Consider the following 17,200-nt stretch of genomic DNA (forward strand, 5'->3'; position numbering starts at 1 on the left):
GGGACACAGGGGACAGGGGCCATGTGGGGGGACAGGATCAGTCCCAGCAGGGACAACGCGGGTGACAGGGGACAGGATCAGCCCCTCAAGGGACATGGGGGGACAGGGGCCATGTGGGGTGACAGGGGCTGTGCAGGGGGACAGGATCAGTCCCAGCAGGGACATCTGGGGTGACGGGGGGCAGGATCAGTCCCAGCAGGGCCAGGCACAGCCGTCAGCAGGAACCGGCCCCGTTTCCTGCCCCCCACATTTTTGGCTGGCGATGCCCCCCCGCCCCGCCCCGCCCACGGAGCCCGTACACCCCAAAACCAGCGCTGCAGCCGGAAAACCTCTATTTCCTTACAAAACAGTAAAAACCAGCCCCGGGGGTCACATCCCACCCGCGGCTGGGGACAGCTTTGCACCGGGCCGGACTCAGCGCCCCGAGCCCCTCAGGTGGCACCAGCAGAGCCCCCCCCACCCCGGCACGTCACGGCTGTCCCCGGCGGTGTCACCGGGGCTCAGGCGCAGCGGCGGGGCAGCCCGTCCGCTCCCAGGAGGTGCTGGCTGGGGTCATCCACGAGCTGGGGGCCGGGGCCGGGCTGTGGGGCAGGAGACGGGTTAGGGGGCCAGATCCTGGCACCAGGGAGCCCCGCTCCCTGCAGGGACCTCCCCCCTCGGGGCTGTGGGGCAGCTCTGGGCCCCACAGACCCCAAAAAGCCACTCCCTTGGTCACGCCAGTGGGAACATGTCTAGGGATGGGGTCCTGCGCACCCCTGGGGACAGGGATGGGGTCCCACCCACCCCCCTGGGGATGGGGACGGGGTCCTGCGCACCCCTGGGGACAGGGATGGGGTCCCACCCACCCCCCTGGGGATGGGGCCGGGGCCAGAGCCTCACGGCAGAGGCCAGGCAGACAGGTGCCCCTGCCCCACGTCCCCCCCGCAGCCCCCCCCAGCCCCGTACCTTGGTGTGCAGGATGTACCGGATGGCCCCCGGCACCGGCTCCGGCACCACAGCGGCAAGCAGCTCCTGCGGCAGCGAGGCCGAGCCGACAGGCAGCCCCCGCACGAACCTGCGGCACGGCCGAGCGCTCAGTCCCTGCCCCGCTGCCCGCAGCCCCCACCATCCCGCTTCCCCCCCCCAGTAAAAAGCTGGGATTGCCCTTACTGGTCCCCGTTGGCGGCGGGGGGGAAGCTGCGTCTCACCACCTCTACGAACTCGGCCACGGTGTCGGCCAGCGTGAAGATGACGGCATTGGGGCCGGCGTCGAAGGTGTAGGCTACCTGCGGCGGGATGGAGGGGGACACGGGGATCTGGTGAGGGACCACGGCACCGCGGCAAACCGGGAGCCCCGTGGGGTCGGCGCGGCCGGCCGGTACCTTGGTGCGTCCGTGGTGGGCGTTGAAGCGGTGTGCCAGGGCGATGATGTGCCGCGAGAGGTCGTTGAGGTAGAAGATGGGGGGGAAGGTGTCGAGGCAGGTGGCGTGGAACTGGTTGCTGTCCTGCATGGTGAGCTGCCCGAAGCCCTCGAAGTCCCGCTCACGGATGTGCCGGATCATCAGGGCCAGGCGCTCCGGCACCACCACCTCCGCCCGGTGCTGCCGTGGCAGGCGCGTCGCCGTCACCCCCAGTTCGGGTACGCCCACAGCACCGCAACCCTTTGGGCTTCGCTTGGGTGGCGTCGTGAGCGCACCCCCCCCCCCGCCCCCCTCCCTCCACGCTCCCCAGCACGGAGAAACGTCCCCCCCCGAGGGGCACAGGACCCCAAGCCCTGCCTGCGGGCAGGAGGCAGGCAGCTGCCGGCGCAGGATCAGGCCCGTCGCCCCGTACCTTCAGCAAGGGGCTGGTGTCCACGCTGGTCTGCATCCCCACCGTGCTGCCCACCTGCTTCTTCTCCCCGCTGACCTGGGGGGGGGGTCACAGGCAGCGGTGGGACGTGATCCCCCCCGAACCCCCAGACCCACCGAGGGGGATCCCCCGAGCCCTGGGGTCTGCGCCCACACAGGGTTGGGGTGCTCCCGGCACCCTCCCCCCAAATCCCACCCAGCTGGGGGGTGGGGGGGTACAGCCGCGCCGCTTCCCCAGCCCCTCACCACCAGGACGAGGACCCTGAGCTCCGGCCAGTGCGTCTCGGGGGCCACTTGGTGGGCGAGGCTGTCCCTGCCGTCCGGCCGCTCGCCCCGCTGCCACTGCACGAAGCCCCCCAACATGCTGCGGCAGGCGCTGCCCGAGCCGCGCCGCGCCACCTCCGACAGCTCACCCTCCACGCCGTACAGCCGCGCCAGCGCCGACACTGCGGGGAGGGGACGGGGTCAGAGGGGGGGGACGGGGACACCCCTGCCACCCCCCTCCCGGTGCCCCCCCGTGTCCCCGCTCACCCACCCAAGCAGGCGTAGCCGGCGGCGGAGGACGCCAAGCCGGCGGCGGTGGGGAAGTTGTTCTCGGTGGCGATGTGGATTTTGTAGGAGAGGCTGAGCGCGACCGCGTCCTCGGCGCTGCCGCCCCGGCGCTTACGGGCCAGGCGCCGCACTGCGAGGGGGACAGGAGCCAGGCGGGGGGGGGTTGGTACGGGGGACACCCCGTCCGGCCCCCGGGGGTGCCCGGGGTGGGGGGACGCTCACCCTCCCGCAGGCAGGCCTGCAGCCGGGGGTGCCCCACGTCGGCCTCCTCCCCGTTCAGCCATAGCCGGTCCTCCAAGAAGTCCCGGCTGGCAGCGGCCGTGGTGGTGGTCTTCAGCTGCCGGGGAGAGGGGGGTGAGCGCAGGGTGGGGGGCTCCGCACCCCCCGCGCAGGGGCTGGGGGGCAGAGGAGGGGCAGAGCCCCTGACCCCACACCAACCTGGTCCTGGTGCAGCGTCACGCTCAGGGAAGAGTTGATGGGCAGGATCAGGTCATCGTCCCGCTTGCCCCCTGCAAGAGACGGCACGGCATGGCACGGCTTGGAACGGCACGGCACCGCGTGGCATGGCGTGACATGGCTCAGCACAGCTTGTCATAGGTTGGCTTGGCACAGCACGGCACAGCTCGGCACGGCACTGGTTGGCATGGCGCAATATCACTTGGCACGGCACGGCACAGCTCGGCACGGCACAGCTCGGCACGGCACTGGTTGGCATGGCGCAATATCACTTGGCACGGCACGGCACAGCTCGGCACGGCACAGCTCGGCATGGCACGGCACTGGTTTACATGGCACAATATCACTCGGCGTGGCACGGCACAACTTGGTATGGTATGGCGCTGCTTGGCAGGGCACAATACCACTTGGCGTGGCACGGCACAGCTCGGCACGGTACAGCTTGGTATGGCACGGCACTGGTTGGCATGGCACAATATCACTTGGCGTGGCACGGCACAGCTCGGCACGGCACACAGCGGCACAGCACAGCATGGCAAAGCACAGCCACGGCACAGCTTGTCTTAGGTTGGCTTGGCACAGCTCAGCACGGCACAGCATGGCACGGCATGGCACAGCACCGCTGGGCATGGCATAGCATGGCACAGCATGGCACGGCACGGCATGGCACAGCTTGGCACGGCACGGCATGGCACAGCACAGCATGGCATGGCACCACTGGACATGGCACGGCACGGCACAACACAGCATGGCGTGGCGTGGCGTGGCACAGCACTGCTGGGCATGGCACGGCATGGCACGGCACGGCACTGCTGGGCATGGCACAGCTTGGCACGGCATGGCACGGCATGGCACGGCACCACTGGACATGGCACGGCATGGCACGGCAGGGCACGGCAGGGCACGGCACGGCCCCTCCCGGCCCCTGCGCTCACTCCCACCCCCAGGCAGGTGCCAAACCCGTCCCCGGGACCGGCCCGCCCCGCACCCGGGGTCTCCGCCCGCCTGGCCCCCCGCTGCGCCCGGGGGTCGCGTCCCGGGGACTCCCCGGCACCGAGGGGGTCCCGGCCCCAGGGACAGCCGCCACCCGCCCGCGGGGCGCCGGCACTCACAGTACTTGATGACGGCGATGTTGACGGGGGCCGTGCAGGTGACCGTGGCGAGCGCCCGCTCCTCCGCCATCGCGCTGCCGCCGCCGCCGCCGCCGCCGCTCCCGGGCCGCTCCCGGCAAGGTGCGGGGCGGCCTCAAGCCCCGCCCCCGCGCCACCCACGTGACCGTCGCCTGTGGCGGGTTCGCGCCTCGCTATTGGCCAGCGCCGCGGCGCCCGGCGCCCGACGCCCAATGGTAGCGATCGGACCACGGAGCGGCCCCGCCTCTCCCCTCCCCCTGCCGGCGCTGGGACGGGCATTGCGGGGGCGCCATCTTCGAGTCGGGAAGGAGCTGCGCATGCGCCGCTGCGGAGCGGCGGGGGCGGGGGCGGGGCCGAGCCGGGGGTCCCGGGGTCCCGGTGTCCCCAGTGCCCCCAGTGCTCCCAGTGCTCCCCAACACCTCTGTGTCCCCAGCACCCCAGTGCTCCAGTGTTACCCCAGTACCCCCAATACACCAGTGCTCCCCGTTACCCCAGCACTTCCCTAGCGTCCCCAGTACCCCTCCAGTGTCCCCAGTGCTCCCAAAGCCCCCTGTACCCCCCACACCCTAGTGCTCCCAATATCCCCAGTACTCCCCCAGTGCTCCCAGAGCCTTCAGGACCCCCAGTGCTCCCAGTATCCCTGTGCCTCCAGTGCTCCCGGTGCCTTCGCAGCCCCCAGTGCTCCCAGTATGCCCAGTACTCCAATATCCCAGTGCCCCTCCAGTGCTCCCAGTGCCCTTGGTGTCCCTTCAGCGCTCCCAGTCCCCCCTACAGCGCTCGCAATGATCCCAGTAGCCCCTATTGCCCAGTAGCCCCAATGATCCCAGAGTCTCTATCGCTCCCAGTGCCCCCGTCCAGTGCTCCCAGTGTCCCCAGCACGCCAGGGGCTGGGAGCCACCCCCAGCCCCCCCCGGGTGGCCCCATCCCGGGGTATTTTTATCCTCCGGTCACTCACTCGCAGTGGAAAATATCCCACAAATCCGGGTGCCCGGGGGTGACGGGGGGCACACGCCGAGCGCGTGGGTGACGCGGCGGGGCCGGCAGGCGAAGCCCCACTCCCACGGGGTCACCGCCGGTGGGGGAGCGCAGGTCCCAACCCACCCCGAATAAACACCCGGGGGGGTGAGGGGAGCAGCATCCCCCCCATCCCACCCCTCCCCATAGCGGGGAGCGTCGGGGACCCCCTTGGTGGCGGGGTGGGGGGTCCCCAGCCGTGCCCCCCCCGGGTATTTATAAGCATTTTCCATGGGCGGGAGGGGAGGGCCAGCACGCAGCTATTTTGGGGTGTGGGATTCTTTCCCCCAGCCGCCGGCACAGGTGCGGGGCCCGATTTAGCCGGGCAGAGCTGCAAATAGCACGGGGTGCACGCGGCGGCTTCCTCCGGCACCCACCCAAACCGTCCCCTGTCGTCCCCCCCCACCCCGTGTCCCAGCACCCAGGGTGACACCAGCGGGGACGGGGCTGTCCCCACCACTACGGGGCCGTGGGGAGGGTGCCGGGACCCTCGCAGCCGGGATGGTCCCACCGCCATCACCCCGAGCCTCGCTGCGCCGTGGGGATGCTCAGGGCCGCTTGCGGGGTGTCCCTGTCCCCACCACCGTCTCTGCCACCCCAGCCCCGCTTGGCCAGGCCAGACCCTAGCACGGCACCGGGGCCATGCAGCCCTGAGCCCAAAAGGCCACCGGGTCCCTTTTCTGGAGCACGAGGCCAGCCAGGGCCCCTGCTCCGTCCCTCCGCAGCGCTGTCCCCGTTCTCCGGGCAGGGAGCTGCGGGGATGCAGGAGAGGGACGAGGATGCTCTACACAACACACAGAGGGGCCGGCAGCCGGACCCCGGCCGGGTCCTGCCCCAGGGCTGGCGGGACACGATGCTGGCCGAGCAGGGACAGCACCAGCAGCAATAAGGGACACTTTCTCCGCTCACGCCCGCGGTGCTCGGCTCCGCTTTTAATGTCTCCTGCGGTGTAAGGGATAAGAATCCTCCCCGATGCCCGAGAGCGGTGGGGGAACGGACCAGGCACCGTCTCCCCTGGCCCCAGAGCCACCGGGGAGCAGCCGTGGGGCTTCGGTGACCCGCTGCAAAAGTCCAGGCGGTCCTGTCCGGTGCTCTCGTGTCCCTTCCGGGGGTGTTGCACCAGCATGGCACGGCACAGCGCAGCACGGCACGGCACGGCACAGCGCAGCACGACGTGGTGCGGCACGGCGCGGTGCAGCGTGGCACGGCACGGTGAAGCACGGCGCAGCGCGGGGCTTACTGCCCTCTCCGGGGTGGCTGCGTAGGGCAGGGGGCTCAGGACGCCCCGCGGCAGCCCCCCTCCTCGTGCCGGGCCAGCAGCGACATGCGGGAGAAGGTCCTGGCGCAGGCACGGCACCGGTACTTCTTGACGTCCGAGTGGGTCTGGAGGTGGGCGCGGAGGTTGGAGCGGTCGGCGAAGGCCCGGCTGCAGTGGGGGCAGGCGTAGGGCTTCTCCCCTGCGGGACACACCGTCACGGCACCCCCGTACCCCGGTTTCCTCCCGACCCCCTGTGCCCTGTCCCCTCCCCTCCTGCCCTCATCGCCTTTCCCCATGTCTCCCCCAGATCCCCAGCTCTTCCCAGGAGTCCCCGAGACCCTTCCCACTGGGCGATGTTACGGTGGGCCCTGCCGTGGGCTCTCCCACAGGACTCACGGTGCGTGCCAGCACCCCAGCCAGCCCCAGCACCGGGATCCCCGGCTGCGCCCATCCCGGGCAGCTCCATCCCAGAGCGCAGGCGATGCCGAGCCTGGACGGACGGCGATCTTGCACCCATCATCCCCAAAAAGCAGAGGTGCTGGCGGGACCAGCGGCAGCCCGGGGTCCCATCCTTACCTGTGTGGGTGCGGATGTGGCCCTGGAGCAGCCAGGGCCGGGAGAAGGCTTTGCCGCAGAGGCGGCAGCGGCAGGGCAGGGTGTGGGTGCGGATGTGCATCTTCAGGGCGCCCAGGCTGCTGTACGCCCGGGCGCAGTGCCGACAGCCGAAGCTCCGCTGCCGCCGGGGCAGGTTGAGGGTCTGGGTGTCCTTCAGGGGGGTGCCTGGGCTCCGGGTGCCCGTCGGGACAGAGGGAGCCTTGGTGTCGGGGGGAAGCGGGAGGGAGAAGCGGGCGAGGAAGCGGTGGTGGTCCTGCAGGTGGGGGGGAGCAAGGGGCGCGGGGGGCTGGTGGCAGCCAGGGGGGAGAAGCACCCCACAGTTACACAAGCCGTCGAGCTCTGCGGGAGCAGGGAGGGGGGATAAGGGATGAGGGCTGGCAGCCACGCTGTCCCCGGAGCCCCCCGGGGGGGTCACACACTCAGCGGGGGCTCATCTGCACCAGGTTCCCCCCTCTGCTCCCACCCCTGTACCCGGCAGAACTGATGCACCCACTGCAAAACAGAGCAAAACCGGTCGTTCCCCCCCAAAAAGGGGAGTCACAGACACCCCCAGCACCTGCTGGAGCCCAGCTTGTGCCTGGGTGCTGGCTCGCCTGGGGCTGGACGCACCCCAAAATCTGGGCATCCCCTGGGGCAGCATGGCCGGGGGGCAGGCACCATGCCGGCAAGCACCCACTGAGCTCCTCCTGCCCCCCCCAGCAGCACAGGGACCCCCAGATGGGTGCGGAGGACGGGGGTATGTTGGAGGAGAGGGTCCCTCCTAGCCCTGGGAAGCCCCCGGGTGACCCCAGTTCTCACCCCCCCCTCCCCGGCTCTATCACCAGCATCTCTGCCTGGCTGGCTGAGCCACCCGGGATGGGGCTGACAGCGGGGGGCACGGAGCCAGGGAGTCCCCCGGCATCGTGGCACAGGGCATCACCCCAAGCCCAGCCGGGGAGCCCCTGCCCACTGCTGGGCATGGGGTGGCAGCAGCAGCTGGGGGTCCCGGGGGTCCCCGGCGCAGACGGAGCCACGCAGCCTTACCGCGAGCGCGGGTGTCGAGCTGGCCGTAGTTGGGGATGCGGGTGCTGGAGGGCTTCTTCACCAAGAAGGAGCGGGGCATGGCCGGACGACGGGCAGGCCAGGCAGGGCTGTGTCCCCGTGGTGTCCCCGTGCCGTGTCCCCGTGCCGTGTCCCCGTGGACGCCAGCAGGTGCCATAAGGCCCCGGGGCTCATTAGCATGGGCAGCCCCCGGGGAGCCCCGGGGCCAACCGCCGCCCGAGGGCTGGCCTTGGCCGCCAGCACGCCCCGCTGCAGGTGCAAGGGACAGCGTTGGGGACAGCCCTGTCCCCCGGCACTGCCACCCCACACGCCCCGCAGACGGGCTCCCGCTGCCCGCAGCAGCCCCCTGCCCGGCTGGGCTGGCTCGCACTCGGCGTGACCCCCCCTCCCCCCCCCGACACCCACCTGGGGTAGGACAGAGAGGGCACCTCGGCTCACGGGGACCCCCCGACACCCCTTCTCCTTGCAGGGACAGGCAGCCACCGGTGGGGCTGCATGGCCCCACACCCGTCCCCTCCGCCGCGGTGCCCTCCCGGCCGTGGAAAGCTTCGCAGGGGCTGTTTGGGGAGGGCCGGGGGGCAGATAAGGCGGTTCCTCAATATGATCAGCCCTGGCCATTGTATCCCCAAGACTTTTGCTGTCCCCGGGCCAGGAGCCACGCTCTGGCCAGCACCGGGACAAGGGTGAGCCCCCGAACCCCTCCGAGGGGACACCAGCGGCTGCTCCCAGGATCGGTCCCCCAGGGAGGGGGACGCGGGCGCAGCCCGTGCCCGGGCTGGAGGGAATGGCTGCGCGGAGTCCTTGGGGAACCCCGACAGCCCCGCAGGGGCTCGGAGCCAGGACGCTTCCCAGGGACACCCGGAGAAGCAACACCCGCTGCGTACCCCTGGCCAGCGCCCAGCAGGGCTTTGGGGACAACACGTGGGTGCCAAGCGTCCTCCCCGCGTCCTCCTTCCGAGCACCAGGACCCGGCTGCCAGGGAAGGGGCACGGCTGCTGGCAGCGGCACAGGCAGGCAAAGGGGTGCCAGGAGGGGTGCAGGGGGACCCCCCCCAGCAGCAGCACCCTGAAGTGCTTGATCGGGAGGAGACAAGGGCTGGGGGAGCGTGGTGGGGGAGCCCAGGGCAGGGAGGAGGGCCGGGGTGATGAAATGGCATTGCAGCACCACTGCCGTTAAAGGGACGAGTTTGGGACGAAGCTGTAAAGACAAGCCCTGGGTTTGGGGAAGGAGCAGCCCGGACAAGCCAGGGTGGGGGGCACCCACCCCCGACCACGTCCCGCACCCTGGAGCCGCGGCAGAGACCGCACAGGGAGGCCACCCGTGGATGAAACTGCCTTTATTGAGAAAAATGGTTTGCTACAAATACGTCATTGATTTTATTCTTCTTCAAAAAACAGTACGTCTCGTTAAAAGTTCTAGTTATGCAAAAAGTCACGGGTAACACACTGACGAGCGCGGCCGGCGGCACGGTGGGATCCCTGGCGCTGGCCGCGGGCAGAGCCGGACCCGACCCCGTACAAAGTGGGGAGAGGCAGAGCTGCCCGTGCAGCCAGCACCCACCTGCACCCTCGCAGCCTGGGCCTTAAAGTGCTTTACAAAAGCAGCCGTTGCTGCCCCTGCTCTGGCCTTGTGGGGCAAAAAGGAAGAGGAGGAGGAAGGAAGGAAGGAAGGAGACAGAGAGGTTAATGGTGCTGTCCCAGAGGCAGGGAGATCCCTGCAAGTCAGAGCTCTGATGGAGGCTGCGCCGGGACCCGAGGGTCCCAGCTGAGGACGGGACAGGGAAACGCTCCTGGGTCCCTTTTGGGAGATGCCAGTGCTCTCTGTCCCACCAGGGACATTCCCCGGGCCGGTGCCAGCAACGCCGTGCTGGTAAGAGAAGACCCCATCCCTCCTTGCTAGCCCGGCTCGAGGGAGGGGAGCGGAGCAGCTCCAGCCCTTTCCCTGCCCTCTGCCAGGGGAGCGGATGGTCTCTGCACGCTCCTCGTAGGGCTGCCGGCGGCACGGGGAAGCTCACAGCCCCAAAAACCACCCAGTACTATTTAAATCAAAAGTAAAAAACAAGACAGTATTGCTAGAGCAGAGCTGGAGCTGGAGCCAGGTCTCGGATAAACCACAAAAGGGCACTTCTCCGAGCAGGGACATGCAGAGGGATCGCTTTTCCACACCTCTTCTCTGCAAACCCTTGCTGGAAGGCGGCACAGCAGGTCTGCAGGTATCTGAAATACCACCTCCCTGCGGTTCCTTCGCTGCGAGCCTTGGGCTGATCCCATGGCTGGTGTGACCCCAAAGGGTGGCAGGGTCCCAGCACAAAGCTCCTCTCCCCAGCACCAGCGATGACCCTTCAGATGGGACGTGACTTCTGCTGCACAGGGGTGGGCAGCAGCCCACCCAAGGCCTGGCAGAGGAGATCCCCCTTCCACCCTCTCCCAGCCCAGCAAAGCAAACTCCACCAGCAGCAGGCAGGGCAGAGAGGAAGGGGAGCAGGGGGGACACGTCACCAGGATGCTCTGGAGCATCTCTCGGATCAACGTCTGCCCACGTGTGCCCTATTCCCAGGGAGAGACCTGGGAAAGGGAGATGCAATCCCCTATTTCAGGGGGACAAGATGCTCGGCGTTGGGGACGGGATCCTGCATGGGCGGACGTCCCTCCCGCACACCCATCGCCCAGACGCGACCCCGCTGCTCCGCACCGAGCGCCAGCACGCCACAACTAACCGTCCCGCTCCCTCACTGCACGCTCGCAGACAGAAAACCACCACTCCAGATTACGCCCTGCCCGAGGCCACCTCCAGCACCGCCACGGAGCTCTGCCTGCAAGGGTTAAGCCATCCCGAGCCCGACCACGAGTCCCCGAGAGGGTTAGCAGCTCAGACAGCATGGCTGGCAGAACTTTGGAGAACGTAAGCGGTGCTGCTGCTCCTCAAAAAGGCAGCCTGGTGAGCCGCTCGGCACCCGCTCCTCCAGCCGACGAGGTGCTGCTCTGACCCGGCCTCTCCTCCATCGCCACCCGCCCGCGGAGAAACGGGCCGACAAGGGAAGGCAACGGCCCAGAAATAACCGAAGAGGACACCCGCGTGCTTCCCGTGGCCCCTGCAGAGTCCCACCCGCCGGCCCGGGGTCTGGCTCCTGCCTCCCGCCTGATTTCAAATCCACAGCATGTTTGTTTGGGTTTTCTTTAAAAAATATACTTTCTTAATAATGTTCCATAAAAATACTCTTGTCCCCGGTGACGGATATTGCAGTGTGAAGAGTAACAGCTTCTGTTCCTGCTCTATAAAACGTGGAAAAGGCATCACGCCGATTAATGTAGAAAAATGCAAGAACTCAGTATCACAAGAGCTGGTACAAAACGAGGAAGGCGAGAGTTACGCCGGACGCCATCCCCACGGACTCCTCCGAACCCGCTGCCGTCACGGGGCACATGAGGGCGACCGTCTCGCCCCGGGATTCAGCCTGGCCTGCGCAGTAGCAGGCAGAGGAGGCAGCTCCTGCCTGCAGCGCGGGGGACGGGACAGACCACGGTCTCTGGAAGTAGCCTTGTAGGGTTTAAAAAAAGATGCTCCATGCCACTTTCTTCTTTTTCAAAAAGGACGTGGATGATTGCAGTTTCAAACGAGGGCATTTCTGCATAAAATGCATCATAGTTTTACGTACCTATTCAATTGCAACAGAGAGCATGAAGACAGATGGTGCCAAAAAGCATCTAATAATAAATAGATCTGGATACAGGTATATACTCCGTATAGGGGTACGAAATGCCTAACCGAGGAACGATCCCAGCCCTTCGGCGCTGACTCCTCTCTCCTCCCAGCAGCGGACGTCTCTGCTCGCTCACCGGTCCAGCACGACACTAAGACTCCACCTTCTTAAACAAGGTGGGATTTGCCCAGAGAGGAGAGGGAAGAGAGGCAGCAGCGGGTCTCCGGGGATGCCGGGGGGTTGACGAGCTCCGTGCCTCCCCGGCAGGAAGGCTGAGTGTGCAAAAGGAGACGGGGTGTGAGCGGGGTCCAAACCGATGCTCTGCGGTCACCCTCAGTTCTCGGAGAGCGACAGTGCCAGGGCAGCCTGCAACGCTGCCTCCTCGTCTATGTTATAGTCCTAAAAAAAAAAAAAAACAAAAAAGAAATAAAGAGAGGGGCAGTCAGGAGAGTTGGCACGGCCGGGCCACACGGCCTCCATCAAGCAAGGGAGGTGGCCACGGCAAGGAGCCCTTTCTGCTCCTCATCATCCCCCCCGAGGCTGCGAGCCTCCATCTCCTCTGGCAAACAGGTCCCACGAATGCCATGCTTTTTGGGGTGTCCTTTGTGCCCACGGTCCCTCTCCTGCCAAATGTCAGCCCTGCTCCGAGACCTGGCAGCGGGCAGGGATGAAACACGCCCATGCAAAAAGCTGTGGCCAAAGGGCAAAGCTTCCTAGCAAGGCCACGGGCTTCTCCAGCACTCCGGTTTGGGTTTATGCGACACAGCGATCGCTCCCTAAGCGGAGATATTTCTCTGTAAATAGTTGGAGGTTCCCTTCCCCAAAATCTAGCGTCCCTGCAATAAAAGCAGGATGCTAACAAAACCTCCCCTTAGTCCCTGCAGCCAAGGCTGGGCGATCACACCCTTACCCCCACACAGGAGGGGTCAGCACCCCCCCCCCGAGAGGGGGGCCATGGATGTCCGCCACGTGCAGCAGCCAGACCCCCCCAAACCCCGAGGCTGGGCTGCTTCCCTCCCACTACTTGTGAAGCCTCAAAGAAAAGGGCTTTTGTGTTACAGCTCCCCAGGGGAAGAGTTCAACGGAGCACGCGGAGGAAACAACCCATCTTCACAGAGAGCAGTAACATTTCCCTCTCCTCCTTCAGAGACGTTTTCTTGCTGTGTCTGATGACGACCAGCTCGAGCACCCCTCGGGGCAGGCAGGGAGCCCAGCCCCACACCCGTGGGGGTCTCCCGAGTGGGGCTATACGTGTGCCACCTGCCTCCCGCGAAGCCCAAAGGAGAATCCGTCCCCTTCCCCTCCCGAGGGGCTGCACAGCGGGACAGGCTGGTCCTGGCACGGGAAGGGAAGGGCTGGTTTCATCTCCCAGCCGCTCGGCGCGGGACACGGGGAAGGTGACTCCGTTTCGGCTCAGGGCCGTACTCACCACGAAGGTGTCGTAGGAGAACTTGTGCCTGTGGAGGAGGTGCTGGAGGAAGTTGGCACTCTTGTAGCTGGGATCCCCCCAGGGCATGGCCGAGCAGACTGGGCACACCTGCAGCAGGCAGGGACAAAGGGAACCGTGACTGGTGGGCACAGACCCCTCTGCCTCTGTCTCCCCTGGGTGGGCTGGTGCAGCCAACAATATGAGGGAGAGGCGAGAAGCGGTCCCCCCCTCTCTCACAGAGGGTGTCCTGCAGAGGATATGCTAAATAGGGGTCCCCCCACCCCCCCAAAGCAGATCCCTTGGTGCACAGAGGCTCCGGCACATGGCCCAGGCTGCTTTTAGCCCGCTGACAAGTTACTCGTTCAGGCGCAAGCGTCTCTGAGACAGCGCCAGAGATGCAAGTTCCCCATCTCGGTCAATCCAGCGGGGATGAAGAGAGGAAATCCTGCACCACCCGGGTCGCAGGCACAGGGAGATGTAGGCAGCTCGTTCCAGAGAGCCTCTAGCAAAGCAAACAGAGGCAGGTCCCCACCTCCCACCAAAGGGATTTAAAACAAACTAAATAAGCTGGAAATACAGCTGTGCTTTATGTGCAGCAGCAGCTCTGTGTGCCGGTGGCCTCGGATGCAACACCAGCTGCGGTGTATTTGGATTTCCAGGAGTTACCCCGCACAGAACCAGCCCATCCCAGCACCCTGGCATCACTCACCACTTTGTTGGGGTCGTTGCGGTGGTTCTCCATGCAGTGCTTCACCAGCTCCTGCTGATCCAGGTTCCGGGCCCCGCAGTACGGGCACACAAACGTCGAGCGATTGGGAATATTGCTAAAGAGAGCAAGGATGAGCTCAGATTCCCCAAGAAGGGACTGGATCGACTCCTTCCGAACTAACCCAGCCACGCGCTGCTCAGCTTTGTGATACCCACCCATAGCAGAAACCAGACCAGCCCGTTCCCACCCCCAGCTGCAGGCTGAACCACCCTGGTTTGGTCGGTCCTTCCTCCCACACCACGGTCTGAAACACAGGGCAGTGCAGCAGCTGCAGATGCCAGGAGGGAAAAGGTGCTGATTTTTCTCCCTGCGATTGCCCAGGGGAAAGTAAAACACACGCTTGGATTTTAGGGTTTGTAAGGGAGGGGAGCACCGGTGCAGTCCGCGAGGAGGGACACGTTTCCCTACCTGACGCGCGGCAGTACCTGGGAATAGGCTGGGACGTGGGGACAACCGGAACGAACTTGGGGCAGTTGGCCATCTGCTCCTGCACCTTCGCGCAGGACGAGACGTGAGAGCGCATTTTCGCGAGGGTCACCTGGAGAACAAGGAGAGAAGAAACGTTCCCGCAGGCTGCGGGAACACCTCCCAGACGCAGCGCTGGAGCCTCCGCTACAGCTCGGGAGAGCAGTTTTGGTCAACCGACATCAGAGCGAGCACCGGTCTGTGCAGGATGACCCACGCTAGCGTGGAAACGCTGCACCAGCCCGTCCTTCCTCGCAGGACAGAGATTTGGGGCCGCGTGTGCCCCCCGAAGTCACATACGAGCCACCCAGGGTGCATTACTGTAGCACTAGCTCTATTTGCCTTTGCAAAAGAGGAACTGCTGACAGGCGGAAACCCCAAACTGCTCTGACACCGTACAGGATCGTTCCTGGGCCGCAGCCGGGGAGTTACAAGAAGATCCCCAAAGTTAACGGAAGCCAGAAAACGCAGCAGCGGAGATGCACCATGAATCACAGCTTTACAGTCAGTCCCTGAAGCGTCTCAGACCAGACTGCCCCGGGCTGGTCCAGGCCATGCTGCCAGGTCAGCTCCTCCATGGCCACTGGGATCCCGGCACCTTAAGCAAGACCTAAATCCTCACCCTCGTCCGGAGCAGCGGCAGAGCTGGTTTGTCTCAGCCTCTCCCACGTTGCAGGAAAACCTCAGCCTGCTTTTCAAGGTTCCCCGCTGTCTAATAATAGCTCCAGTCTGCTGACAAAGGCACCTAGGAGAGAGCGCCTTCATCTCCGCTCGCCTGGCTCACGGCAGCAGCCGTGACACGCAGGGGACACCGCACCTCGCAGGCGCAGTTTGGGGACCCGCCGGACAGGGGACTCTGCAAACCCAACCGCGGACAGCAAGCGACCGCCCTGCCACGGCTGCGGGATCGGCAGCCGAACGAAGCCGCACGTGACAGGAACAGGCCAGCCTTCCCCCGGGAGCTTTACCTTCTTGCTGCAGCCTCTGCAGGGAGCTTTGTAGGACGAAAGCTGTTTCTCCACGCTGGAAGCCTTCTCCACCTTCTTGGGGTCAAAGGGCATGCGGCAGAGCGGGCAGAGCGGGGACGGCACTTGGAGGCAGGGCTGCAGGCACTCCCCGCAAAACCTGGGGGCACAGAGAGCAGCGTCGAGCGGCCCGGCGGCGGCTCAGCCCAGGAGAAGGAGGGGAAGCGGGACCCCAACCCCAGGGCACACCCGCTTTGGGGGACTCCTGCGCACCCCAGGCTGCAGGGCAGCCCCAAAACCCAGGGATCAGCATCCCCACTGGGAGAACTGGACAGAACTGGGAGCTCGGGAGAGGGTATGGGGAGGCCGGGCACAGCCCAAGCCCCGAAGGAGCTCCCTGCACACGGAGCCGGGGCTCAGACAACGCCGCTGCTCCGAGACTCACAGCCGGGAGCGGATACAAACGGAGCCAAACAAAAACCGGTGCCGAGCATCCAGGCCACGCAGGAATAAAGCGAGCGAGCGCGTTAGAGCCCGGCTCGCCTCCTTTCAAGGTCCTTACGCCTGCAGGAGCGCGGAGGAGAAATCAAAGCAGCCGAGAGGAAGCGCAGGAACGCGCCCCCGGGCGTGAGGCAAAGCGGCTGGGTCCCCACAAAGCCAATTGTCACAGGGTCCCCGTCCCCTCCGCCTGCCCACCCAGCTCACGTCGCCCAGAACAGGGGGGACGAAACGCTGCTAAGCCTCTGCCGCTGCGCTGGGAGCGGGCACGGGGGGGCAAAGTCAGGGTGCCCCGTGCCGCAGCTCCCCAGCATCACCCCCGTGAAGTGCCCCCAGCCCCAAATGATCTGGGGGCGCGGGGAGAAGAGCGAGACTGCGCTGGGGCACCGAGCGAAGCCACGGCCTCAACGGGAGACCAAGGTGTCCCAGAAACGGGCCGCGAAAGGGGGCCACGGTGTCACCCAAACGCTGGGGGGACGAGCGGACCCCAGCTCCCCACGGCAGCACCCCAGGCGGCCTCTCCCTGGGGGGCAGGGCACAGCACCCACGGGTGGCCCAGATGGGGGGAGTCTGGGCAGGATTTCCACCGAGGCGAGACCCCAGCCGGCGCTGCTGGGGTGCTGGGAGCAGAGTCTGGGACCCAGCGCTGGGCGCAGAGGGAGAAGGGGGCTGGGGCCGGGGTGGTCAGCGGGGGAAGGACCCTTGGGTGCACCCCACGCTGGGGGGCACGGGGCGGGGGGGACGGGGCAGCACCCAGCTAGCTCCCGGGAGGGGAAGGGGGGCGGATGGGGGCAAGGCAGCCGGTGCTGGCGGAGCAGCTGGGGCTGGGAGGGGGGCCCCGGGGCCGAGCAGCGGGGAGGAAGGGCAAGCAGCACCCGGGGGGTGGGCTGGGGGCCCCGGTACCGGCCTGGGAGGCTCGGTAGCGGGCTGGGGAATGGGAGTGCCGGTACCCGGCTGGGGGAGGGGGGCGAGATGGAGGGTGCTGGTCCCGGGCTGCAGGGAGGGGGAAGAATGGGGGCCCCGGGGGGGGGGGCCCCGGTGTGAGCTGAGGGGCGGGCTGGGGGTCTCCGTACCGGGCTGGGGGTGCCGGTACCGGACCGAGGGGTGGGATGGGGGTCCCGGTGCCGGCTGGGGTCACAGGGCAGAGGATCCCGGTGCAAGGGGAACGCCCAGCGAGCGCGGCGGGTCCGGCCCCGGGGGGTCGGGACAGGCCGGCCGGGGGTCCCCGCCGCCCCGGGCCCCGGCTCACGTGTGTCCGCAGCCCGCGATGCCGACGGCGCGGTGGAAGACCTCCAGGCAGATGGGGCAGCTGAACTGCGCCTCCAGCGCCTCGGCGGCGGGGCCGGCGGGGGGCGGCGGCCGGGGGGGCCCGCCCGGGGCCTGGGGCCGCTGCGCCGCCGCCACCAGCAGGCTCCGGAACATGGCGGCGGCGGCGGCGGCGGCGGCGGCGGGGGGGGGCGGTGCCCTGACGTCACCGCG

At 67.0% G+C, this 17,200-nt stretch overlaps 3 protein-coding genes across 3 annotated transcripts; all 3 read right to left on the reverse strand.

Annotated features, from left to right (window-relative positions):
• Positions 1 to 309: 309 nt before the first annotated feature.
• On the reverse strand, positions 310 to 4,100 carry MVD (mevalonate diphosphate decarboxylase). Its single transcript, XM_075511074.1, has 10 exons — positions 3,950 to 4,100; positions 2,820 to 2,890; positions 2,604 to 2,718; positions 2,365 to 2,511; positions 2,076 to 2,275; positions 1,813 to 1,887; positions 1,362 to 1,580; positions 1,150 to 1,265; positions 946 to 1,054; positions 310 to 581 (listed from the first exon to the last, which is right to left on the reverse strand). Exons 1-10 carry the CDS (start codon positions 4,017 to 4,019, stop codon positions 501 to 503), a joined length of 1,203 nt encoding a protein of 400 aa, XP_075367189.1. The 5' UTR covers positions 4,020 to 4,100; the 3' UTR covers positions 310 to 500.
• Positions 4,101 to 6,256: 2,156 nt separating this feature from the next.
• SNAI3 (snail family transcriptional repressor 3) lies at positions 6,257 to 7,956 on the reverse strand. Its single transcript, XM_075511045.1, has 3 exons — positions 7,878 to 7,956; positions 6,816 to 7,193; positions 6,257 to 6,438 (listed from the first exon to the last, which is right to left on the reverse strand). The coding sequence occupies exons 1-3, from the start codon at positions 7,954 to 7,956 to the stop codon at positions 6,257 to 6,259; spliced, it is 639 nt and encodes a 212-aa protein (XP_075367160.1).
• Positions 7,957 to 9,216: 1,260 nt separating this feature from the next.
• Positions 9,217 to 17,170, reverse strand: RNF166 (ring finger protein 166). Its single transcript, XM_075511080.1, has 6 exons — positions 16,971 to 17,170; positions 15,227 to 15,383; positions 14,219 to 14,331; positions 13,734 to 13,848; positions 13,025 to 13,132; positions 9,217 to 11,994 (listed from the first exon to the last, which is right to left on the reverse strand). The coding sequence occupies exons 1-6, from the start codon at positions 17,141 to 17,143 to the stop codon at positions 11,929 to 11,931; spliced, it is 732 nt and encodes a 243-aa protein (XP_075367195.1). The 5' UTR covers positions 17,144 to 17,170; the 3' UTR covers positions 9,217 to 11,928.
• Between the last annotated feature and the right edge of the window lie 30 nt (positions 17,171 to 17,200).

This window comes from Mycteria americana, chromosome 8 (assembly GCF_035582795.1).
Source record: "Mycteria americana isolate JAX WOST 10 ecotype Jacksonville Zoo and Gardens chromosome 8, USCA_MyAme_1.0, whole genome shotgun sequence".
NCBI classification, from domain to species: Eukaryota; Metazoa; Chordata; class Aves; order Ciconiiformes; family Ciconiidae; genus Mycteria; species Mycteria americana.

Bases quoted from the DNA above. Each gene is read 5' to 3' on its own strand.
- SNAI3 (XM_075511045.1), bottom strand. From the start codon at position 7,956: ATGCCCCGCTCCTTCTTGGTGAAGAAGCCCTCCAGCACCCGCATCCCC. The intron at 7,194-7,877 runs GTAAGGCTGCGT...CTGCTCCCGCAG, and splicing joins GCTCGACACCCGCGCTCGCG to AGCTCGACGGCTTGTGTAAC. The intron at 6,439-6,815 runs GTAAGGATGGGA...TGTGTCCCGCAG, and splicing joins CCACATCCGCACCCACACAG to GGGAGAAGCCCTACGCCTGC.
- RNF166 (XM_075511080.1), bottom strand. From the start codon at position 17,143: ATGTTCCGGAGCCTGCTGGTGGCGGCGGCGCAGCGGCCCCAGGCCCCG. The intron at 14,332-15,226 runs GTAAAGCTCCCG...CTTGTTCTCCAG, and splicing joins GCAGAGGCTGCAGCAAGAAG to GTGACCCTCGCGAAAATGCG. The intron at 13,133-13,733 runs GTGAGTGATGCC...TGCCTGCTGCAG, and splicing joins GCAACGACCCCAACAAAGTG to GTGTGCCCAGTCTGCTCGGC.
- MVD (XM_075511074.1), bottom strand. From the start codon at position 4,019: ATGGCGGAGGAGCGGGCGCTCGCCACGGTCACCTGCACGGCCCCCGTC. The intron at 2,891-3,949 runs GTGAGTGCCGGC...CGTCTCTTGCAG, and splicing joins CATCGCCGTCATCAAGTACT to GGGGCAAGCGGGACGATGAC. The intron at 1,581-1,812 runs GTACGGGGCGAC...CTGCCACGGCAG, and splicing joins ACACCAGCCCCTTGCTGAAG to CACCGGGCGGAGGTGGTGGT.